The sequence below is a fragment of the Dreissena polymorpha genome, chromosome 6, assembly GCF_020536995.1.
Source record: "Dreissena polymorpha isolate Duluth1 chromosome 6, UMN_Dpol_1.0, whole genome shotgun sequence".
In the NCBI taxonomy this organism is placed as follows: Eukaryota; Metazoa; Mollusca; class Bivalvia; order Myida; family Dreissenidae; genus Dreissena; species Dreissena polymorpha.
This window is the reverse complement of record NC_068360.1, coordinates 115,795,994-115,823,049: the sequence shown is the minus strand read 5'-3', so window position 1 is coordinate 115,823,049 and position 27,056 is coordinate 115,795,994. Positions and strand designations below refer to the sequence as shown.

General features: G+C 35.6%; 2 protein-coding genes across 3 annotated transcripts in view; both read left to right on the top strand.

The window, feature by feature from the left end:
• The window catches only part of LOC127833257 (uncharacterized), a 114,502-nt gene that overhangs the window by 1,518 nt on the left and 85,928 nt on the right, over positions 1 to 27,056 (top strand). The window contains exons 2-4 of one of the 2 annotated variants that reach the window (XM_052358423.1): positions 795 to 901; positions 6,662 to 6,872; positions 7,922 to 9,000. In XM_052358423.1, coding sequence (XP_052214383.1) covers positions 795 to 901; positions 6,662 to 6,872; positions 7,922 to 8,610 — 1,007 coding nt within the window. In that variant the 3' untranslated portion in view covers positions 8,611 to 9,000. Of the gene's footprint in view, positions 1 to 794; positions 902 to 6,661; positions 6,873 to 7,921; positions 9,001 to 27,056 lie in introns of those variants that run through there. The other variant, XM_052358424.1, reaches the window with a different exon arrangement.
• Positions 26,015 to 27,056, top strand: part of LOC127833252 (uncharacterized) — a 124,724-nt gene continuing 123,682 nt past the window's right edge. Inside the window, exon 1 of the mRNA XM_052358416.1 lies at positions 26,015 to 26,297. Within this exon, the coding sequence (XP_052214376.1) occupies positions 26,256 to 26,297 (42 nt within the window). The 5' untranslated portion in view covers positions 26,015 to 26,255. The remainder of the gene's footprint in view (positions 26,298 to 27,056) is intronic.

Genomic DNA, 27,056 nt, shown 5'->3' with positions numbered 1-27,056 from the left:
GGGGTTAAAACGTCTAAACATATCGTACTTGTCTGCTTTAAGCGTTACATATTTTGTATAGTGGTGTTTAGCCTATCCTACTAAAGTGCGTCAGTTTTGTCCTATTTACTTTTACTTTTCTTGAGTTTATATACCGATTTCATTCCCCAAATGTTACAGGGATGGTATAAACTAACCTCAGAGAATGACATGGCTAGAATCCGAAAGTACTAGACATTTAATGTACAACTAGTGGCTTTGTATAAACCATGAAAATACATTTCAAGTTGAGCAAACTTCCATATTTAACTTGATGTTAATACTTATATAACATTTCGGAAGATCACCATGAGGTTTATAGAAGAGGGCGAACAGGGTGCCGCTGCAATCACCACTCCGATTCCTGGTCTTGAATGACTGTTTAATGGCTGTGACGAAAACAAAACATAAGTAGATAAAATGAAAACGCCATATTTTAATAAGTGTACTACCAACGTGACAAACAGGGCACGCCCGAACAGAAGAAAAACTAGAAGACGACAACTAAAAGGAGTAGCAATAGATGAAGTAATAATTGTAGAAGTGGTAGTTATTGTTATTATTGTGGTAATGTTGATGTCGATATTGACGGTGATTGTTGAAGTTCTAGTTGAAGGCTAGGAAAGCAACATAAGTAATACATGATACAGTAGTAGTAGAAGCGATAGCAGCAGCAACGACGACAACAGTAGTAGCAGTAGCTGAACATCGGTGGGTTAGCAGCAGCATGAGCATTTACAACAATATTTTGTTAAGGTTGTTGAGCTTGTTTTCAGTTAATGCGGTTGCAGAAGCGTCTCACATAACGTGGACGGCCTGGTATAACACGGACACGCCCACTTCCGGTGATGATGACGACGAGAGGGTCGACACAATCCGCCGGGTAGGTACATATATAATAATAGTATTATGTTGATATTGTTACCTTGATTGGTGTCACGGTCTGAACTTGGTAATTACATAGGGAGTTAACCAGGGTGCAAGTCGTGGACTGACCGCCAGGTATCGCGTTGTGACACACTGTTAGTTCGGTCCACGCAAGTACCATAGTCTCAATGTACCGTGATGGTGGAACCATGAAGGGTATTATGTGTATGCATTCTTAACAAAGATTGCTTAAGTTATAGTTGGCGTTTATGTTTACCATGTTTAATGAATATACATTATTTTCATTATTATAAATATCAGTGTTCAATGAACTGTATATTGTTTATGGATTAGTCTTATGGCTTTAATTATGTCAGAATAGGTTGATAATGTTAGCTCATGTGCGTTGCATTTGATTATAGTATAGCAATTACTCAAAATTTTCGGACAATCCCTTTTTGACCAAAGTATTTTTTTCGTGGCTCAAAATTCTCGGACATACGGGTTTTCGACCATATTTCGTGGCTCTAAATTTTCGGACAGTATATCAAACAGTGCTAAGAAAACATATTTTTGTCCTGTTTTCGCATATTTTGTGTGACTTCGATCATGCGTTTTATAACCGGATTAAAGTGATATTATGGGCATTTTTCACTGTTGTAAGGGGCCTTTTCACATATTTTGGCATATTTTGAAGTTTGTCATTAAATGCTTTATATTGATAAATGTAAAAATTGGATCTTAAAAGCTCCAGTAAAAAATCAAGAATAAAATTAAGAAAAGAAAAAAAGTAGCCGAACCAGTGACCCCCGGAGTCCTGGAGTTAGTCTGAAGTAAAAACGCATTAGCCCTCTCGGCTATTCCGCCGGATATACACACGTTAAGTATTTTATACATTCTATAAGTAATCTTCATAGTTTCGTAAATTTAAACGACAACAACAGACCTCTCCAAATTATTCAATCGTTTTGCGTTGCAACGCTTTATTATTTTAAGGTTTTCAAATCGTCAAAAGATACATATAATGGCTATATTGGACTATGGTAAATGTTCAGTAATACTGTTTCCTCACAAATATCATAACTTAAACGAAAATTTTCGAATCTGAAACAACTTTTTTCAATTTTGTCAATTTACCAAACCGTGAAAAGATCACTTTAATTGAGCTAAAAAGAATTAACAGGTCAAAAGAGTTAGTTAAAATATGGTTACTGACCAATATCTGCAACTCTTCTTGCTTCCAGTTGTTTATAAAAATATATATTATATTCGATATTTTACATGACTGGTGAGTCATGTAAGCCGAAATGATCCGTAAAACAAAACAGTGTCTCTGTGTCGTATGAACGAATATGCACTAAAACGTTATTTAGATTCACGCCGTTTATCGTATTATTTCTGTCGTCAGTTGTCGATAGTGCGGTTGATATTCAAAAGTATTATTTTTCTCTTTCCGGGATATTGTTTTAGTATGTTGATGTTGCATTAACAAATATAAGTGTATATGCAGTGAAAACACCGAAATAAACAACGGTTGCGATAGACACCTATAAACTGTTAGATGCCCATAAAATCCATTTAAGGTCATAAAACGTTGCAGATGAATGCCTAAGGGCAATCGACCATTACATTTTTGTAATGGGAACATGGGTACCATGTATACCAGTGATGATCAATGATTTTACCTCAGAAAAATAGCAGTGACAAATACCAACCGCTCCAAAAAGCAAAGCATCCTGTTGCGAGTTATACAAACAATTAAAGGTGTTAGACGACGACTGATGAACAAAAATAATTCATAGTTTGCAGATGTTCATTTATTGCATTAAGAACACGTGCATGCTAGAGTAACGGTAAATCAAATGTTCACCTTTGAATCCGTTCGTCAAAGTACAACCGTGTAGTAACTGTCATTTTAAAAATAAAGCATGTTAAATTACTTTGAATAAAGTGCAAACATATTTAACACAATTTAAGACTATACAGCGTTGTATTTTACGAGCACTCATAATTTACAGACACCTGTATTAAAAAAAAAACATTTTTCGTATCTGAATTTTCGGACACAAAAGAAAATAATTATTTTGAACTGTACTAAAACTAAAAGTAATTGCGGTATGTCTTTCGGGCGAGTTATGCAAGGCTTAGTTTCGTCGCCCTGAAGTTCATTTAACCCAGCCCGGATGCTGGTTAAACATGCTGCGCCTTGGTACCTCTTTCTGCATTGTTAATGAGAAGTTTTGCGACGCTAACATTAATATTTTCTTATATTACTATAAGCAAGTAACATGTAAGAATACTTAATTGTGTACAATTGTTCCAAGAAAATATTGGCATAATGCGCGTTTTGTATTTATCATTGGAGAATTTTATTATGATTTTAAGCCAAAACCTATGTTTGTTGTTAATATGGTACGCCGGCTGTTTTTTTTTTATTTACGTAAGCAGATGATCCACTTGAAATATAATTACAATACAAAACAGTACTATATATAATTATATCAAATACAATATCGATAAGGATGTAGTTTTTTTTAATAATAATATACTAAGCATCCAGTCCCGGAACACCGATTAGACAGAGGAGGCAAATGCCTTCGGACCCGGCGACTTTTAGGGGCCCCGTTAGACCGTGGCGAAAGAAGTGTGTTACTTACTTATCCTAAGCTAATTAACAAAGCAAATGATTTAACATCAACCCTATGTGCAGAGTTAATGCATAAATAGTTAAATACGTAAATATACAGACAACACACCTATAAAAATACATTGTCACATTTTATGTTTTGCCAACCTCGGCACTTGTAGGATCATTTAAACGAGTTAAATCGACTGGGTACTGACCTCTAGTAACACAAGGCCGACTTGGGGCCTGAGGCATAAGCCCAAACAATCTGACTATACCTATGTGCTACTTCGGTGTTATGTGACTACCTATGTACCTCCACGGTGTTATGTGACTCCCTATGTGCCTCCACGGTGTTATGTGACTATACCTATGTGCCTCCACGGTGTTATGTGACTCCCTATGTGCCTCCACGGTGTTATGTGACTATACCTATGTGCCTCCACGGTGTTATGTGACTACCTAAGTGCCTCCACGGTGTTTTTATCCGGCACTGCGAGTATCAGCGTACGGTAGTTGATTTGTATGGTAAACAAGCTATTGATAAATATCAAGTGGCACACATTATTACTATATGATATAGATATGAAATAGTACAATGAACTCTTTATGTTACCATTCTGTCTCAAAACAAATATTGTTGAAAAGCGTTCGCTTATTGTCTGATTCGTTGGGCTTAACATAGTTGAAATTTAATAATCAGTCGAAGTCGTTTTTTTAATGTTTCTTTTCATGTAACTGTCACAGCTGCAATTAGCGTATATGTGCCCTGGCAAACTGTGCGACATAATGACGTACTCTTCCGGACGAGTATTTTACCATAAACCTCGACAAATCTAAACATAAGTTTAGGATTATGTCAGCTCATTGAGTCGTCGAATATCACGTTTGTTTAAAGATTGGTTCAGCCACTATACAATATAATGTTATGTAATTGTGTTTTGTTGTGTATAAGAGCCGAACGAATTCAATTAAAGGTGAACAACCTTGGATTGACTTCAGGTTTCAAGTCTTACTTGACTGAAGCACAGATTTGATCTATGAATTAATGGACCTTTAAGCACGTCGTCAGTGAACGGCGCACACGAATTCATTTAAAATCGTTTTCCATCAAAACGGCTAGAGCGTAGAATGTTGTTGGCAAATAGATCAATTAAGCACAGTAATGTACGAGTGAATTTAACTACAAACAGAATATTTGTTTGAATGAACAAATTTGAAGAAAATCGGCTTTTGTTAAATCAAATATTAAGTGCGCGTTTTAGCAAATGGTTATCATTAAGTCAACTTTTCTGTTGAATATATGACGATGATGGATGTGTTCAATGTGTTTTGCACAACATTTTTTTCTCAATCGAGTTGTTTTCTTATGTTTAGATCATCACAACCACGTTTAAATGGCACGTACCGATTAAGCGGCTTGAGCAGCGACGGTGTAAATTAATACTGTTAATATAATATGTAATGTGTAATTACTGTTTTCATTGTTTTAATTGAAACCCATAAAAGACATAGAAGACGCACTCGTGAATCATGCCATGAAGATATAAAATAAATCATCCGTTTGCGCACTAATTATAAGCTGATTTTTTCACTTTGGATGCAAGAAAAATGAGACGCGGTTAGAATGAAGCGTGTTGTTTCAAGATTAGTGCATTTATCACTAAAGAACGACAGGCATATTGTGCATGTTCTAACCATGTCATTAAATAATGAATATGATTGAGAACATGCCCGTGAATGAACGAACTGTCGAACATGAATCAAATTGAAACAAAATACCTTTTTTTACTTGTTTGCCCAATTATTAGGAGCCCAGAATGAAATATTTTAAACTTTATTACTGTCACTGGCCTACCCTAAATAAATTCGAATTGCTTCTAAAATCAGCATGTAGTACCACTTTATATAATATTGCCAAATGTATATATAATGCCGAGAAATTGTGAATAGGCACTGATTAATTATAAAGACATCATTTATATATTTTTTCACTAGAATGAATCAACCTCACTCTTCATTTACGAATACTTTATGTATAATGCTTCACTTGTGTCATTATAGGTTAATATGTGAGGCTAAATACTGTGTTGTATGTTCTGTTGACTTTGTACGTCTCCATGTCACTATTATTTATTGTGCTGTAACATTGTATAATGTTTATGCAATACAATTTTGAACTTGGACTTGAGAAATGTGAATGAAAACAAGCCGCTTTTTTCGTTTTTTATTGTTTATTGTAGACACGACGTTTTGACAAAAAATAATCGTGATCTCTTAGATTTGTGCATGAAGGCTGAAAAATATTTGTTCACAAATATGATCGGAGCCATGGTAAAGTTTATTAATGAACATGTCAAGTGCAGATCCTTTTGTATATCAAAACACTTTTTTCTATCGATTTTACAAAATGCATTTATAATCACAAATATTATATTATATATTCAGATCTTTATTGATAAGTTATGTTTGTCGTGAAATCTCCGACAGCAATGCGACAGATAACTTGCTTGTTTGTAAATAAACATTAATTTTTTTTATCATGAAGTATGGCTATAATGCACTCAAAGTCTATTCAGACACAGTTATAAACTATGTGCTGTCTTCGTTAATAACTATATGTAGTGTTTCTATTATTGTTTTTGTTGTTGCTTTTTGGTCAGGAATATTAAAAAGGGGGGCAAAAACAACATAACATTAAAGTTGCTCAATTAAAATGAGTAATTTTACCAACGAACAAGAGTTTGTAAATGTTAGACCCCGACAGCCGTCTGACTGCAATTTGATAAGACTTGAATAGTCTATTAATAGAAACGGTTAACGCGCTTATGATTGATTACAGTTATAGGACCCATGTCATGTATAAACAAATATGTCTGTCAGTTAATTCCCGCAACCCTTACTCTGCATCCGAACGAAGATGAGGCATGGGCAATACACAATGATGAAGTCCCAGTGGCTACGTCACACGGGCAGCCCCGCTAGATTTTAAATGTCCCATACGACCGTTTAATCTTTTATTAAATCTACGTAACCTTCCAAAGCCGTGTACGGGCGTTTTTACAAAATAAAAATCAGATATAACTCAATGACAATAATAATGTGTATGTATTTTGTCATTCACATCAAGCTTTTTATTCGCGATTTCAGCGCGGCTTGCAAATCTGCGGCGGGTACTCTCCAATCAACACCGAATGTCGTGACGTTGACAATCACACGTTGACGTTCGACGCTTTGTCCGTGCAGCTTGCAGGCGACATCCTAGATGAGCCATGTACCACAGCCGGTATCTTATGTAGGGACTCCGACCAAAGTAAACCTCGCAAGTGTGCTAACTATGCAATCCGGTTCATGTGCTCTTGTAAGTAAAACGTTAATGAATACATTACTATTAACTGCCAACGACCGGCTCTTCATTTTTTTTGAATTAGCCATGTCTTGGTGTTGTTGAATGAACACACGAGCAATGAGTGAGTGCGTGAGTGCGTGAGTGAGTTTATTAATATGACAAAAAACATAACACCACAATTAGCTTAGAAAAAGTTTGAATTTTGCCCTCACGGACTAAGCGAAGTTTGATAATTGTGTGAATGAAGATACACCTTTAAACTGTATCATATATACCCCTAGTAATACAGTTAAAAGAAGGTAAGACAACACTATGTTCCAACATTTAGATAAAGTTGTATAACGCTGACACCGCATATCGTCATATTTTGGCAATGTATCGATGTTTTACATAAATATGAGCCAAAAGCACTTTGAAAATGGATATAAGTCCGCAGTCTGCACAGGCTAATCAGGGACGACACTTTCCGCCTAAATTGGATTTTTGCCAAGAAGAGGCTTTCTTTAAACGAAAAATATCATAAAAACGGAAAGTGTCTCCCCTGATTAGCATGTTCGGACAATTTATGTGTGTTTGAAAAAGTAACCATAGTCCTCAGTAAGATTGGTCAATTTTTTGAACAACTACAACAAAAACGAACACAGAGTACTGACGAATACGTATCGATAATGAAAACACACTTATTTACATTTTATTGATCCAAGTTTGTACAACTCAAATGGGATTTATATTTTGCTATTATTTTACTATGTTAAACTCAGGTTCATGATTTATATTTGCTTTTCGTGTGAACAGATATACAACGATCATTGTTTTCATTTGCTGGAGGACAACTTATTTCCGCCATATCATACGCGGTCGGCTAATATTCTTTCTCATGCGTTGACATTTAATTATAACTCGATTAACGAACTCGTGGGTGATTGTTTCACAATAGAACTGCAAACCGTTTCATATTGACCGGTAATCGAAAATACTTACTCATACTTTTATATATTAGCTATTGGAGTGCAATTTGTTTAAAATTATATATTTCCAAAGTTCTTTTTTTATATTTTTAGCTATCCCGGACAGACACGCGCCCCCAAATATTGGCGTCATAGGTATTGCCGCTGGTCTCTCCGTTTTTGTCCCCATCGCGTGCGTCGCCATCTTTCACATTTCGCGCGTCTGCCTTCGGCGGCGTCGGTCGGCGACGGAAGTACTGGTTTCCGGCAACAGCAGTAGTGGGTCTTGCGATCAGGCAGATCTACCTCCGTCGTATTCGTTTCTGTTCGGAGACACGGTGAGGAGTATAAGCGCAATAGAATTTCCATCGCAGAACTCGGATACTGGTCAATCTAATGCAAGTTTTAGTGCGTCCGTTACTCATTTGTCATCAGGAACAGATTCTGAAGCATACAGTAGCATTCAACGCGGAGCAACTGTGCTAGGCATACATGCAAACCAGTCAGTTGTTTCCTTATCGCCAGACGCACTTCCGGCTGGGCCAGCAGCCCCTGAACCGGGACCGAGAAGACAATCCGAAGCGGGGCGCCCTCGGTTCCCCAATATGCACATATCAATATATGAAATAATTTCTCGTCCAGAGTCGCGGGAATCTCATGACGTCACTCGGCCGCAAACGCCAGATCTTAGCTACGCGCGCACTCCCCCGCCCGATTATAAAGACGCTGTGGTAATTCTCGGCTCAGGGGAGATAAATACTAACTATATACTAGATGCCAAGGAAAGGGAAGAGTTACATTAATCTGATTCCAGTTAGTTGTGTTCATATTGTGTGTCTAAATGAATAATCACTAAGTCATTGTGCAAACCGTTTATAAAGCGAGTTGCTGTTTAAGAGCTGTGTATTTATATACCTGTTGTGTTATGAGAGACGATATTTCTTAAAGGTATGTTGTAAAGGTGAATAATTGGTTCAATTACCGAGACACCCACTTTCGTGTGTGAAATCTCTATGCTCGCCCATGACGATCTTGTTATGGTTCAGCTGTCACGTACAGTAGGTTTATTTTGATAATTACCCTGTGACTGTAAGTGCAATTTATAAAAATGAAATCCTTGTTTATAGTTCGTATTTATACAAAGACACACGTATTAATAGGTTGTGTGAATGATAATAAAATTAATGCTATTGCATTCGGGTAAAATGTTTATTTTGTATTCAGTTTTGAGCAAAATGATAATGGTTTTAGACACATTGTACACGGCCACTTTACACGGTTGAATACAACAAACGTCATCGTTAGGTCAGAGAAAACAATTCTGAAAATGTTTTGGATATGCATTTTTATAAGTCTGCATTATCTATGTAACAACCGAGTGTGGCAAGCTCAGACCGAGAAGGCATAGTTTGAAAACAAATCTTGTAAACTACGACTTACGACTACAATTGGATGTTGCATATAACCTCTCGGTTTGGGGATTTCTGAGGAACATATGATTAAGATTTTGTGTTCAATAAGTCTATATGGACCGTGCTCTGTGAAAAAGGAGTTTAATGCATGTGCGTAAAGAACAGTCCCAGATCAGCGTGTGTAGTCCGCACAGGCTAATCAGGGACTACACTTTACGCTTTTATGATTTTTTTCGTTAAAAAAAGTCTTTTCATCGCAAAAATCCAGTTTAGACGAAACGTGTCGTACATAATTAGCCTGTGCTCACTGCACAGGCTAATCTGGCACGGCACTTTACCCACATGCATTAAAACCCTTTTTCACAGAGCGCGGCTCATAATATACTTTCGATGACCAGAACGAGGTCAGTTTTTACTCAAGGTACATAATTTGAGCAAATTCTTCAGAAGATTCCCCTAAGACGGTACATTAAAATGGCGCTAATTATGGTTTAGAAGAAGTATTTTTCTAATCTTGAATATCAATGCATGCTGTTATTGAGTATCGGAGTTTTAAAATGAGCTTCATATGTAGCATAACTCTGATAAAATGGGTTTAATGCTTGTGCGTAAAGTTTCGTCCCACATTTGCCTGTGCAGTACGCACAGGCTATTAAGGGACCGCACTTTTCCATTACACGAAAAATATCATTAAATCGGAAAGTGTCGTTCATTATTAGCTTGTGCGGACGAAACAGGCTAATCTGGGACGCCACTTTACGCCCATGCATTAAAACCCCTTTTTACAGAGGAATGGTCATTTATATGAACACTATAAACATATTTGCGATTTTTGAAGGAATTGTGGGCTATTTCACCTTTAAAACAGTTCCATTTCAAGTTTTCAAAAATCTTCAAACTTTTTTTATAAACGTAAGTTCTATGAACGTTGGTTGCGATGTTTATTGTTTCGATGAGGGACAATTTACAAATAATATGATAGTTCTCTAAAATAGTTCATATAGGTACTTCACATATATATGCTTTCAGCTTGCCGTATGTTAATATACACAGCTTACAGTCTATAATTACATGTTAATCAATACCTATAGATTCAATTTGAAAGTTTGCAAAATTGTCATTAACTATATAGCCTAGTTAGCAAGTAATTTTGTTTTTTTAATGTTTAAAATCGAACGTAGGATTTCTATATGTATACGTTCATTTCACCAAACGCGATTATTTTTGGCATATATACAATTAGTACGGAGGCCCTGGAGGGACATTTTTCGTTACTTGTTACGAGCTATTTGTTATTACTTATTAGTTATTACTTATTTGTTATGAGCTACTGTCTTGCGCCGCAATCGGCCTTTTTGATCATCGACACTCAAGACGTAGGACGTGAGTTTTCATTTATATTATGAAGGTGTTTGTAATTTAGTGTTGCTTAATTAAAATATAGTTTTCAGGTTATGCATTTTAAATAATACTCAGTTTTGTATCCAGTAGGGATAAATATAAATTTACACAGAACACGTTCCACTCTTTTCTGATATATTTCGCCTGAATAGGCTTTTTAAAAGTTTGTTTTAACAAATTGACTACATTTGTTTCTATTTCTCAACAAAAAACAATTATATACTGACGTCAAAAAACTAAAGAACAGGAAATGACGTCATGACGTTAAAACGGCAGTGACGCTATTTAGCGCCAGAAACACATGCATGTAAAATTCACTGTAACAGTAATATTAGTGATAATGAAAATATAAATATTCCTATAATGAGATAATTAATAATAAATTAATTATGAAAACATAGATAATAATTATAATAATAATAATAATAATAATAATAATAATAATAATGACCAACAATAATAATAATAATACAAGTAATAAATATAAATAATAATAATTATATCAATAATTGCATTAAAAATGTCATTAATATAGTATAATGACAAGTATCATTATTATAAAAATACATATATTTTATTACTTGCAAACAATACAACAAATGATTAAAGTAATTAAATTAATAAAAACTGAATTTATTTTAATAAAAAATCAATTATCAAAATAATAACTATAATATGATTATAGGTGCTACCTAATTTACGGGCAAAAGCTTTTTACGTTTTTTTGATAACCATGTATTTTTAATAAATAAATAAAATGGACATGATTGTGTTCAAAATATTATAATTGTTGCATGAATTAAGTAATGCATCCAAAAAATCTATCTTAAAACGAGTTACATGTTCCAAGGTTAAAGATCTAGCATCTTTTATTTTTTTGTTTTCTAGCCACAGGAATTTATAGCTGGTTCGGTGTCTGTGGTATAGTGGATGGGGTGTCTGCTAACTGGCTTAGTCACTGGGAGGTCACTGTATTGATCCCTTAAGTGGGGGCATTCTTTAGATAACCCTAAAGACATACTATGGCGTACCATTTGGGTTGAAAGTAAAGAAGACCTACAAGTTAAAAAGAGAAATGTACGTCAAAGTACAATAATTGTACGTCCACATAGATATTAAATACACTTTGAAGTATATATTTGTATGTCAAAGTTCAATTGGTACTTTGACATACATGTTTGTACTTCTACGTACACATTTTCTGAACAGCCAATCAAAACACTAGTCTCTTGAGCCGCTTTTCCTTCAGATTTATTCATAATGAATGTTTAAAATCTCTTTTTTAATTGAGGTCAAAATGAATAAAAGTATCAGAATGGCAAAAATACAACACATAGAAGTTTCAAGTATTTAATGCATTGAAATAGATAATATACAAATTTGAAGAAGATTCAATTGTTACCTTTTTAAAATTAAAATTATTCAGCATATTGTGAGTATTTATTGATCACGCGGGGCGGAGTATCACGACTGTCCAGCGCATTACTGTGTAGAAAATTCCCAACGGTAACCAAACAGTAACCAAGCATTAACGGGATAAATAATGTATTATAACCTCCCCGTTGGTCGTATTTTGTGATAACCATAACTTGCATAAGTCAGAGGTTAATTCCGCCACACCAGGTCAATAAATACGCACAATATCTATGAGTTAGCGGTCGATAGTCGCATAATTTGGTATACATAATAATAATAATAATAATGTTTAATAAATACGCACAATATCTATGAGTAAGCGGTCGATAGTCGCATAATTCGGTATAAATAATAATAATAATAATGTTCAATGTCAAATATCTCTAAAAGCAACAGACGTAAGGTGTCTTTTGATACGCTAACACTCAAGGGTCGGTGAAAATTGTACGTCCAAGTACATTTCTCGTTCTACCTAGTAGGTCTTGTAGACTTTCGATGTCATGGTACGTCATATAGACACTAAGTACTGGTCCTACCCACGAAACAGTTTGTTTCATCAAATGTCTCAATTCAACTTGACAGCTTGCTAAAGAAGTTGCATTTAGCATACAGTACACTGATTTAACATAATCAAAATCATGTGATGTATCAAATCAATTTTGATTGACAAATTTGACAGGATTTTTTTATCCAATAAGTTTCAGACTGTCAAATAACACACATTATTCTATATTCAATAAATTCATCCAATGGGCATTCTTCATAAGTACCACGCGACCGTCCAATATATTCCGGTATTGGATCCAAAAAGTCTGTATTTTTTCCATATTGGACAGTTGAGTACAAGTGCACTAAGCAATTGTTTTATAACGATAAAAGCCGTTACCGAGAAAAAGTATCCGAATGTACAATATTCGATTCACACAGGCGATATTTAGATTGTATTTCTTAAATAAATAAATTGGATAAATGTTAGAAATTAAAAACAAATGCAACAGCAAGTGATATTGTTATTGTTTGAAATTGAAAAACAAATGCAACAGCAAAACAAAAACTCTATTTTATTAACCTCAATGACAGCTTTAATCCAATGCTTATAGCAACACAGTTAAATGATATGCCCTTCCATATTCTGTTCTTCCATCCCTTTATCGAAATGTATTTAAATCCACACTTTCTTTGATAGCGTTTGTATCCCATGCTAACCATTCTGACCCAAAACACGATTTACGAATTCGTAATCCTGGTTGAGCGAGTTGTTTTATTCCTATCGAAGTTAACAATTATGCATTACAAACACACAATCCGAAATACGTTTTGGATTCGTTCGATGATTTAAAAAAATATTATGATTAATTTACTGTTAAACACAAACACGTCCATAGTGATTAGTGTTGTCCTTAAAATGTAGAAAGTCTTGCTTATACTAGTATGTTTCGTCAGAGAAATGACGTCACACGAAATACGTCATAAATTGCGTAATCAGATGAATGAAAATAAAAATACGGAAAGCTGGTTTGGTAATATATTTTAAAGAAGAAACAAAAGAGCGTTAGAAAGGGATATAGAATAAAAAGATTATTAGACGTTTAAACTGTACAATACGTGATATATTTGGACTCGCACACAGTTTGAAGTCATATTGGACGAGCCGTGAAACTGTGTGCTCGTCCAAATATATCTCCGTATTGTACAGTGAAACGTCTAATAACCTATAATTACGTATTGTAAGCCATACCTGGAGCTTTCGTCTGTGTATCACTGACTTCATCAGAAGAATGATTTCTTCTGATGGGAAACGTTAACACCACTAATTGTCTTCTTATTTATTATCAATGTATAATTATGTGTAACAGCATAACAACATACTTGTTTCGCAATTAAAATATTTAATAAATACAGGTATCTTGCAGGTTTCTAATTTTCTTTCGCAAACTATTGTTGAATAGTTTAAATTTTGTCGCCACTAAAAAACTAGCCATTTTGTAGCAATTCTAACATCACAGTCTAAACTGCATACACTTAGCTCTATAGTTACAATTTGAATGCAATATTCTTTATTTAAACATTTAAATAACAAATAACACAGTACATATATAAAAAGGTATGTGGTATTGTGTCGAGATACAAAACACTTCACATCATTTATTTGCACATAAAATAATAGTTACAAAATAAGTAAAACTAAAACACTGTCATCAACCTATATTTCAAGAATATTTACGTATATAAAATTACAAAGTGGTGTTATTGTATTACCTTTTACAAAATTAACATTGCTGGTTTTGTACTAGCCATCAAACATTTATCATGGATTAACAAGTAACAACCAAGTTATTAATTACACAATAGAACGGGAATCATATTAATTGCATTATGCATTTACTAAACAAGCTATTTGCTATGTTTAGAATTACACTATCTTACTAAAAATGATCACAGGTACTTAGTGCTTTTACATACTTGTGGTAAGTTTTGTATTACTAGTTTGACAATTATCGGCAGACACTTGTTGATATACAGACAAAATTTGCATGGGAACTTTCATATTTTTTTCAGCATAATTGCATTCAAATTGTTAATTTAACAACCCTTTGATATTGTTTGCACATCTGATCTTATTATACCATAGCTGATTTTTGTTTATAGATAGACATATATAGACTTTTCAAAGTTCTATAAAAGTTCAAACTTGTTCCATCCAAGTAAACAAACAGAACCAATAAAGATCACCACAGATAATAACTGTGTGTATAGCTTGGAAATTTTGATAGTTCAGGAATCCCTCCGTTGTTGATTTCTGTAAACCAAAACTGTCAGTTTTGCTGGATAGAATGGCTTGTATGATGCCCAGCTCTTTCCTTGGCAGAACAGCTTCTAAAAACGGAAAACCAACAAATATCTTGAAATTTGATCAATAATGCAGACAATTTATATATGTATTGTATTTTGTTGATTTCGAATCTGGAAGATTTTTTACGTAAGATTGTGGTAAGAAAATCCAACGGTATCGGATTTTGTGGTTTTAGGCCTAAACTAATTATAGTGATATGTAACCTTTCGGGATATCGGTAAAGTGCGAGCAGACGAGGTGTAAATACGTTAAAAATTAAAGCTAAAAGACTAAAAAGTTAGATCGGAAAATCTTTAAATTTTGTGAATAAATGGGTTTCTGGTGGATAACATCGACAACTAACCAGAATATTGCTCATGATCACACGTAAAACTTCTTTCTGAGAGCGAATGGAAAATGCGTCACAAATTCTGACAAATAAACATTAGGGTGTCGTTATTGAAATACCGCGAGAGTACTGGAAGAATAGAGATGCCAACTATGATGTTTAAAACAAATAATTTTTTTAACAAGCGTTTGTGATTTGTCAGGATAATAATAACAATAAGATATCGAAAAGATCAAAGCAAATAAATTCGACAGAAATCTGAGATTCGGCAATATATTAAAGACGGGTTATGTTCACTTAAATTGTGTTTGGTAAAGACTGTCACTATATGTAGTGAACCAGTCTTCGGCTTATACCCACTGAAGAAGAGCATTCAGGGGAGATAATTGAGTAATGCCTTAATTCTGGAACGGTTGAGAAGAAAACCAAATAATGCGAGAATATTTAGTGCAATTCGCTACACAATTATGATGTCATTGATATAACTTTTCCTGAGGTATGTATTTACATGTGATTTAGCATATGTCAAAGTGTTTTTTATTTGTTCAAAGTCATAAATAGCATCGCGAAAATATATGTCGCGTGGCAAATTTTTTTGAGACGTATCCATATGTGGTATTCTTATGTAATTTTATGTCTAAATTCCCATATTTATAAACGGTCAACGCCCGCTTCGCGGGCTTTTGCTCGTACTACTGCTTAAAATGATAATACATGTTTGTGTTACAATACTAATTATTATAACTATTTTATTTACAATAACTATATTACAAATAATAATATACTAGTAATAATAACAATAAACTTCATTATCATTCAACTTATCATCATCATCATCATCTTCCTCAACACCATCATCATCATCAACATCATCACTATAATCATCATGATCATCGTAATCTAACTATATCATCACATTTATTATAATTATGAAGACTTTAAAATAGTTATCATCATATTATTATTTACAATTGAACTTTTTTTATTAATTGAAGATTGTTTTTGTGATAAAATACACGCATCAGCCTCTGACGTTTAATTTCACTGTCTATATTGTTGCCATAATATTTCGGAGGTTTACTTCGTATTCAGTTGATTTCGTATTCGTATTCATTTGAAATAAGTGAGGAAAATGAAATTGGGAACATGAAATTGGGAAAATGTCCGAAAGATAGCGAACAAATAAAAAAATTACTAGATCGAGCTTTGTTATCAGCTTGCTTCTGCAGTAGCTACCGTTTTAATATTTTCATTTGAGTGTGACTCTGGTCCTTCTGTTTGTAGTTTATTTATCATCGGCTAGTAAAATTCTGGAAAATGGGTCTCGGCCACTGGCTAAACGAAATCATTAATATTTACTGGATAATTGCCTTACTCAAGTGTTGGATCATGGTTACTTGTATGCAGTTTCTATGTACGCTCAAGATGTTTAAAATGTGAAGATGTTTAAATGTGATGCATGTTTTTTTTCAGACATTATCACATAGTTGAGTGCAAGCGTATCCAAGAGGCAGTGTTTGACACTTACTATTCCGAGTAAGGAGTTATTTGGACTCCCTTCTTCTAAAATTTAGGAGTCCGACCATACTTCAGGAAGTCCAAAAATTTGACCCTTTTTATATACCTTATTTTCGACTTGTTAATTGTTAAATTATCTTTTATGTTTCGTTTCAGATCGAAGTTAAAAGTGACTGCTGTTCAAAATGTTTGTCATTTGTTATCACAGGTTACAAAATTATTTAAAAAATGACAGTGATATGAAAGTTAATTAGTGTAAGTTTTAGAAAATACTATTTTCTATTATGCATTTATATATATGCGTGCTTGTTGTTCCTCGGAGTTGGGTGTAAGAGTCAATTGCATTATTCATTTAAACCATATGACATGTATTTAACATTATATAACAAAACAAACAAACGGCAACAAAGCCCCTGAAATTATCAATTGATATAGACATTGGGTTAGTTATTCACAGTCGTTCCCATCTTCAGTGCCTTAGGCACATTGTGCATCGTGTAAACAATTAGGGTTTTGTGGTGATTTTTATAGTGATTAGAGACTGTTCAGCGAAAGTTAGTTTTTTTAGAGAAAATATCCGAGAAATAAAAAGACCAAGATCGGGTTTATTCATAGTTCGATAGTTTCCCCTATAATTACTCGCAAATGCTGCGACAAGGAACCAACATAAATAATTTCGTATTGTTTTGTTTTGTCGATTATTGTGTTTAAGCAGAATGATGAGTGGCATATTTGTCGGATGTCAAAAGTGCAGACATTCTGATCTCGCGAAACGGGATTTTTAATAATTGAATTGGAACGGACTTCCGTGTTGTAAGTGTTGACCCCAGACACATGATTTGAGAGAACTTATAGGAAGAAAAGAGGAAAACTATTTTAAGTTACACACCAAGTATGAAACCCTTGACACTTGCGGTTTCAAAGATGACGATTTTCGAAGTCGTCGATATTTACTATACACGTCATTATAAATAATTTTAGTTTTGGACTGTGTAAGTCGACACGTAAATAAATGTCTTCATCCTTGGGCGTGGCAAGTTTTTACCCAACGGACGGTTTTTAAACAAAACTTGGCGGAGGACAACACTAGAATGATACATGTCACAAACCAAACTTTTTGATCTTGCGGTTTCAGAGAAGACATTTTTAAAGTGTTTTCTCCATACATAAAGAGCAAGTAACCATCAGGAAGGGGAAAATTGTCACCCCAGGCGATTATTTAAAAACACTTTAAAACTTCGGAAGAGCCGAACGATCAACAACAATGACTTCAATAAAATTCCTCCTTAAACAACTTTACCTTAAGTCTTATTTTGGAACGGACGGATACAATTTCGAATTTCAATGATGATTTGTAAAACATTGGACTTCTAGATTGTTCACAAAGTTCCACAACACCCACATCAGGAAAACGCCTTAGCCCAATGCCACTCATTTGTTTCAGTCAACCTCAACCGTTTTCAAACTCAGCAGATGTGCCATTAGAAAACGCGTTCTGAGCAAGTTTCATAAGGATTAGACAAACATGTAGCTACCGGAATGTTCAGAAACTGTTCACATAATTTCACATAGCAATCTAGTATTTGAACGCAGTTTTTTTAAATAATTTATTTTTATAACCCCCTTCGAAGAAGAGGGGGTATATTGCTTTGCTCATGTCGGTATGACGGTCTGTCGGTCTGTCGGTCTGTCCACCAGGTGGTTGTCAGATGATAACTCAAGAACGCTTGGGCCTAGGATCATGAAACTTCATAGGTACATTGATCATAACTCGCAGATGACCCCTATTGATTTTGAGGTCACTAGATCAAAGGTCAAGGTCACGGTGACCCGAAATAGTAAAATGGTTTTTGAATGATAACTCAAGAATGCATACGCGACCAACAGGGCGAACTCTGAACAATATAACTGAAGCAACTGGTCTGTAATCCTAAATCTATAATTATCAGTCCAATGAAACATCATCCTTTGAGTAAAATAAAGTGGATCAGTAAAATATTATCAGAATATGATTTTTTTGTATATTTTGTATATTAAATATTGTGTTAATGTTTAATTTTGTTGATTAATATAAATATAAGCAGGACAGGAGAGGTAATACACTATATCTTTCTTATATACAGGGGAAACAAATGCAATAAGTTAAAATTTCATGTTTAATGAATAGAGGATATCATCCCCCCCTCAATTTTTTTTTAAACATCATCTAATAAATTACCACACCCCACATTAACCCCCCCTCTCACCCCCACCCCCCCAACCCCTTCCCCCCACCCCCTACCCCCCCACCCCCTACCCCCCCCACCGCCCCTACCACCCCACCGCCAACCCCCCCACCCCCCCCCATTTTTTTAAACATCTAATTAATAACCCCACCCAACATTATACCCCCCTCTTACTCCCCCCTACCCCCCACCCACCCAATTTTTTTAAACATTTAATAAATTACCACACCCACATTATACCCCCTCTCACTCTCCCTACCCCCCCCTACCCCTCCCACCCCCACCCCCACCCCCCAAATGTTTTTTTTAAACATCTAATAAATTACCCCACCCCACATTATTACAACCCTCTTACCCCTCCATCCCCCTACCCCCCTACCCCCACCCCCCAATTTTTTTTAAACATCTAATAAATTACCACACCCCACATTATACCCCCTCTCACTCCCCCCTACCCCCCCCTACCCCTCCCACCTCCACCCTCACCCCCTTAAATATGTTTTTTTTTTTAACATCTATAAATTACCCCACCCCACATTATTACACCCTCTTACCCCTTCAACTCCCCCTACCCCCCCTACCCCAACCCCCATTTTTTTAAACATCTAATAAAGTACCCCACCCCACATTAGTACACCCCTCCAACCCCCTACCCCCCCCCCGCCACCCCCACCCGCCTCCCCCCCACACCCTTTTTTTAAACATCTAATAAATTACCACACCCACATTATTACCCTCTCCACCCCCCACCCCCCTACCCCCCCACCATCCCATCTCCCCTACCCCCCCCAACCACACCCCCCACCCCCCAATTTTTTTTAAAACATCTTATAAATTACCACACCCCACATTATACCCCTCTCACCCCCCACCCCCACACCCCCTACCCCCCCCACCCCCACCCCCCATTTTTTTTTAACATGTTATAAATTTCCACACCCCACATTATAAACCCCCTCTCTTTCCCCCTCCCCCCCACCCCCACCCCCATTTTTTTTAAGTATCAAATAAATAACCACACCCCTTATTATTACAACCCTCTCACCCCCACCCCACCCCCCTACCCCCCTCAACCCCCCACCCCCCCAATTTTTTTTTAAACATCTAATAAATTACCCCTACCCACATTATTACCCCCTCAAACCCCCCACTCCCCCTACCCCCACCTCCCCCAATTTTTTAAACATCTTATAAATTACCCCACCCCACATTATAACCCCCCTCACCCCCCTACCCCCCACCCCCCCACCCCCACCTCCAACCCCCACCCCCCACCCTCCCCCAATTGTTTTAAACATCTTATAAATTACCAGTCCCCACATTATATCCCCCTCTCATCCCCCGTACCCCCCCTACCCCCCATCCCCCCCAATTTTTTTAAACATCTAATAAATTACCACACCCACATTATTACCCCCCTCTCACCACACCCACCCCCCTACCCCCCAACCCCTACCCCCCAACCCCCAATTTTCTTTTTAAACATCTTATAAATTACCACACACCCCACATTATACCCCCCTTTCATCACCCCTACCCCTCCATCCCCACCCCCAATTTTATTTTTAAACATTTAATAAATTACCCCAACCCCACATTATTACCCCCTCTCTAACCCCCCACCCCCACCCCCCATTTTTTTTATAAACATATTATAAATTACCACACCCCACATTATATCACCCTCTCACCCACCCCCTACCCCCACCCCCACCCATTTTTTTAAACATCTTATAAATTTTCACACCCCACATTATTACCCTCTCTCTAACCCCCAACCCCCAACCCCCCCGTATTTTTTTTTAAATATATTATAATAAACACACCCCATATTATACCCCCCTCTCACCCCTACCCCCCCAACCCCCCCAAAAAAAATATTTTTTTAGTTTTAAAATCATCTAATAAATTACCACACACCACATTTCACCCCCCCTCTCACTCCCCCTACCCCCCACCCCCCCATTTTTTTTAAACATCTAATAAATTACCCCACCCCACATTATACCCCCTCTCACCCCCACCCCCCATTCCCCCCCCCATTTTTTTAAAACATCTTATAAATTACCACACCCAACATTAAACTCCCCTCTCACTCCCCCCTTGATCATGACTGGCAGATGACCCCTATTGATTTTCAGGTCACTAGGTCAAAGGTCAAGGTCACAGTGACTCGAAATAGTACAATGCTTTCCTAATGATAACTTACATTAGGTCAAAGGTCAAGGTCACAGTAACAAAAAACGTATTCACACAATGGCTGCCACTACAACTGACAGCCCAAATGGGGGGGGGCATGTTTTATTTTCAATAAAAATCGGGTCCGGTAACCGGACCTATTCCCAAAGGAAAAAAGTATATATTTTTCCCAAATGGGAGCTAAAAATTCCCAATGGAAGGTTTCCAAAAAAAAAAAATTTTTTTGTAGATATAAATATTTTGTTCATCTCCCACCCGTATAAGATCAACATTAGTAAATATAATACTGGACACACTTGTATGCTCAAATTTTAAGCATTTTTTAGCAAAACGACAACAACACTAATTTTCCAATTTTAGTCAAAACGCCGCGAATTTTCCCAATCCAAAGGGACCCGGACCCATTCCCAAAATGGTGAAAAATACACTGGGAGCAGTTAGGCAAAACTTCTCTATAGGTCTTTGGTATAAATAACATTTACGATGACAATAATTAACCATAAAATACAGTCATAATAATTCAAATGGTGTTGTTTTTCCTTACAATTGCATTTCATTTACTCATCCATTTACATTTCCCAGTGACACTACATATATATGATAATGATCATAATTAATTCAATAAACTAAATAAAAAAGGGATGCAAAATTGAAAATACAAACCTGTTACAACAGGCTGTTCTTCAGTATTCCAAAAATACAGGCAGTTGTTGAACTAGACCATATCACTTTAAATGTCTTTAACCACCCACGTTGAATCTCCTTTGCAACAAACTTATTGTTGATTAACACATTGTAGTAAATACACATTTTATTTCATCACACAATACTTCATGCTGAAAGTATTTCAAGACATTTTTCACTAGAATAATAAGTCTGAATGCTGTTCACTTTATACATGTACCTAAAATCTACCTTAAAAACAGTTGCTGATTCTGCTTGTTTTCATAAAAGAACTTCCTATCTGTGGTTGTCAATAGATGGTGCCTGAACCAATCAAAAGTATATCAACACCCCTTTGTTAGGCTTAGATGGAGGACTGATAGCGACTGGCTATTCCCTTATCTAATTCCATGCTGTGTCTAAGCCAAAAATTACATAATTTGAGAAATACTGATAAGGCAGTCATTTCAACACCAAAATATTTATTGAATAATACACAGCACCCTTAACGCATTATAATTAATTGTGAATATTTAAATATAACATGCTGAATGGTGTTAGCAAATAATAATAATAATAGTATAAATATTATTTGAATTGCCTTTTAAATGTATGTTTATGGTCAATGTGGTAGACATTAAGTGTATTGGGGTATAAATATCAGTATAAGAAAGTTCAAATACTTATTTTTTATGTTGAGGAAATATTATTGATACTTTCAAGCCCACATAATATTTTTGACACTTTTAATATTTTTAATTAGTTACCCACAGTCTGATTTAGGTGGATATTTTTAGAAATGTTTTAGATTAAAACGAAAGCAATGTTATATGCATTGAAATTGTATTATAAAGTATGTAAACATTAAACAGGTTCATATGCACAACCAGTCACCATTTTGATTTCAAACTGCACCTTATATTATAACAGGTTACTGAGGTACATGTCTATGTTTATTCATTTGATGCAAATAAATTGTTAGAGCCTGCAACAATTTTGTTTCTTGTTCAATTTCTGTACAACATTTGCTAAACGGTTGTTAAAGACGCACTTTTTAAGAAGTGTGTTAAACATGTGTCTTTTTAGATACATCCGTTTAAAACGCACTTATGAAATAAAAGACCAACTTATGCTTAAAAAAGACGCACATCAAAAAAGAAAACGCACTTTTGTGAGAAAAAACCCACATCTGTAAGTCTTAGAACACACTTCTTAGATAAAAGACGTACTTCCTAAATAAAAGACGCACTTCTTAGATAAAAAACACACATTTTGCTCACATCTACACTCAAAAGCGCACTTACAGATGAAGAAAACACACAAAAAACGCACTTCCTAAATAAAAGACGCACTTCTTAGATAAATACACACATTTTGCTCACATCTACACTCAAAAGCGCACTTACAGATGAAGAAAACACACAAAAAACAAACTTTTTTACTTAAATAACGCATTTGAAAAGAAAAAACGCACAAAACGCGCACTTAAATGCACTTTTGAACACTGAAAACGCACATATTAACAAAAAACACAGAATTAACGCACTTTTAAGTGCGCTATATGTGTGTTTTGGTAAAAAGTGCGTTTTAAATTGACATGGGTAATGTTGCCTTGCTAGGTCTTTCTTGTAAGAATGAATGTGGCTGTCCCACTTGTGTTTTCTGATAATAATTCGCACTGTTTGTATTAACCCTAAGCTATGAATAAAAAGAACAATTTTTAGCAATTATCTGATATGACTGTAAAGTGGTTTACTCTTTATCGTGTTTAATTTGGTTGTAGTTGTATGCATGAACTAGGATGTACATGATTGTAATACTTAGCTATCTATTCTTCACAGTCAACATTTAAGCATGCCCTTCCGTTTATCAGATAGGCTTGACGCTCCTCACTAATGGTTATTTCCGTTGATAACAATAAAATTAATATATTTATGAGTAGACCAAACATATTGTGTATGCCCCTGCATTGACAGATTTGGGAGGTTCATATTGATTGACCCATCCTTCCGTCTCTACACGGTGAACACAAATCTTATTACTTGCATGGATGTTGTACTTGAACACTACCAACACACCCATATCAACCTTACTGCACGTTGCTGTTGACGTTCACCTACTTGTGGTTTACCGGTAGACTAATGCAGAGTCCAACCTCTTGTAAGCTAAGAGCTTATATAGGCTGAGAGCTTGTATAAGCTTTATTGCTGAATAAATGTTGTTGTTGTTGTTGTTTTTGTTTATCCCTTTACCACTTAGATACGTATTTTGACGCATTTGTATTCCCTCAGAAAGTTAAATTTAAATAAAGACCTATCTTACTAGATGTAAGTTTAAAAGGCTTCATTTCAAACTCTTAAATACTGATTAGCAGCAAACAGCATAAAACCTGAACAGCCTGCGAGTTACTCACAGGCTGTTCTGGTTTTATGCTGTTTTCACATAGCCATTTTTACATTGCTTTGAGTGGGAAAGGGTTAACTAAAATTTACGCATTCCATCTAACAACATTTTCGCTTTCTACAATGCTTAAACACTGACATTGGATGGTTTCTATGAACACTCTTAATAAACTAAAATCACATGCTTCATATTGACTATGACATTGACCAACTTTGGGACTTAAACTCGGAAGGTCTAAATTTTGGTTATACCAAATTTACCCATCTTTAGTTTCTCCTTGAAATTAACCTCATTTTATTTCAATTTGTCCAGTCATTGTTTTTTGTCTGTCTGTTTGAGAGTAACCATCAATGATATATTTGATCTTGCATCAATTATGATTATGAAGAGCTTTGTTTCATGTAAGGGCATTGTATTTTGACAATTGCTAGGAAATCCTATATACCTGACTTCATTATGCCCCCCCCCCTCGAAGAAGAGGGGGTATATTGTTTTGCACATGTCAGTCGGTCGGTCCGTCGGTCGGTCCGTCCACCAGATGGTTTCCGGATGATAACTCAAGAACGCTTAGGCCTAGGGTCATGAAACTTCATAGATACATTAATCATGACTGGCAGATGACCTCTATTGCTTTTCAGGTCACTAGGTCAAAGGTCAAGGTCACAGTGACTCGAAATAGTAAAATGGTTTCCGGATGGTAACTCAAGAATGCTTACACATAGGAACATGAAACTTGATTATATATGATAGGAACATTGATCATGACTGGCAGATGACCCCTATTGATTTTCAGGTCACTAGTTCAAATGTCAAGGTCAAGGTCACAGTGACTCAAAACAGTAAAATGGTTTCCTGATGATAACTCAAGAATAATTAGGCCTATGATCATGAAACTTCATACATACATTGATTATGACCGGCAGATGACCCCTATCATTTTCAGGTCAAAGGTCAAGGTCACAGTATCAAAAAACGTATTCACACAATGGCTGCCACTACAACTGACTGCCCATATGGGGGGCATGCATGTTTTACAAACAGCCCTTGCTTTTTTTATTTAGTCTTTATTACCCTCGTCCATAGGTATGTGCAGGTCGAGGCAATCCTGCTCCATACCTTACACAAGTTTTTTAATTTACCCAACAGTCATTTAGACCGATCTCCTCATAAAGTTTCGTGCATATTGGAAATAAATACAATCTCTAGTATTAACAATGTACAATTTGACAACAGACAATTCAGAAACGATGATTAATAATAGGTAAAATGTCATCCCACAAGCTCACTGTAAGCAGTTGTTTTCATTCTATCTATTAAGGACTCTTGCTAGGTACATCTGTTTAAGCTATGCCAGAGTTTTGTTAAAATGGTTTTTATTCAACGATTTTTTCAATAGACTGGGGTCCTTTACGTTCAAAGTAGTTTGACAAAAACGGGTAAACGGAATTTCTTTTTTTGTGTGCGCCTAAATACAATATAAAAGGACAATAAAAGTATTTTCATCATAATAATACATTAATAAGTATACTCAATTCATCTTCTGATAACAAACTTGTTGACCAGACAGCGTTTTCATAAGATAAAAGAAAAATTCAAGTGCGTAGTCACAATGATGGTAGTGTAGTAGTTTTGTCTAAGCTCAAGACATCACTAGGTTTTGAATGGGCACTTTTCACTTTCAATAGACCAGCTGTCTATAATCTTCCTTGTTAAGAAGAACTCGTACGCTTCTCACGTATTGGTTGAAGTGTGCGGAAATTACTTGTTATTAAAAGCTTAAAGATTTTATAGACAGTGTTCGACTATGACTATTCTTAGTAAGATGTCATTTGTGAAGGCATTCTGATTTTGCGAAACGAATAAGTAAACGAAGGGATTTTTTTTTTAATTCAAAGATGATTTTGAAGGAGTCAAACCGACTTCCTTGACACAAAACAAGGAATCCGAGTTTCATTTTAAGGAGTCTAGGACTACCGGACACCGTTAGTGTCAATCACTGTCGGATAGTCACAACGCGATTGGACAAAAGATGTCTGCTCTCCGCGAACAAAGCTCGGACACAACATTAACGGTAAGGCTTTATTATTTGAAATGTTACTTGTTAATCTGTTGACCATCGCCATATAATACAGCCTTTCTTCATTATTGTGAAATACTACTAATGTTCTATCAATCTTAGGCCTTACAGTGTATTGTTTATGTTTAGCAACGTCAAATATTCCACACTCGCTTAATGGCGCACTTTGCGTTATACATCACAAGGTTGACGCTCAAGGTCACGTCCAACGCTAAATATCACAACACATACTGCCGCATTGACGCATTGGCCGTACTAATGTCGCCAAATGTTTATGCCGCTATGTGTCCCAACAACAACGGTAAATGTCGCATTCATTAAAAATAAGTATTTTGCAGTATAACTGTCATAATTTAAACCCCGCTTTTCCCGGTAAAGTTTTCAAGTGTGAACCGGAGTGTACCCAAAGTCATTTTTTTACAAACTGTGTAGCCGACCTGTATATTTTTGTTTTATATTGAATATTAAAGCCATGGCGTTGAGATCTTAGACATGTTGATTTTTAAAGGTTTTCAAAAAGGGATCTAGGGATATATTTTATGAACATTTTTTGTGGAATACCTATAAAAGATGCTACATACCAAATATGAAAGACCTGTGATTTGCGCTTTTAGATATGACGATTTTACAGGGTTTTATATATACACGAAAACTGAAAACTGGTGAATCTAATCGCGTGACCAGTTTTGACATTTTGGGACATAATTTGAAAACACTCTTTCAGGGCCTTTAGATGATGCTACACACTGAGCA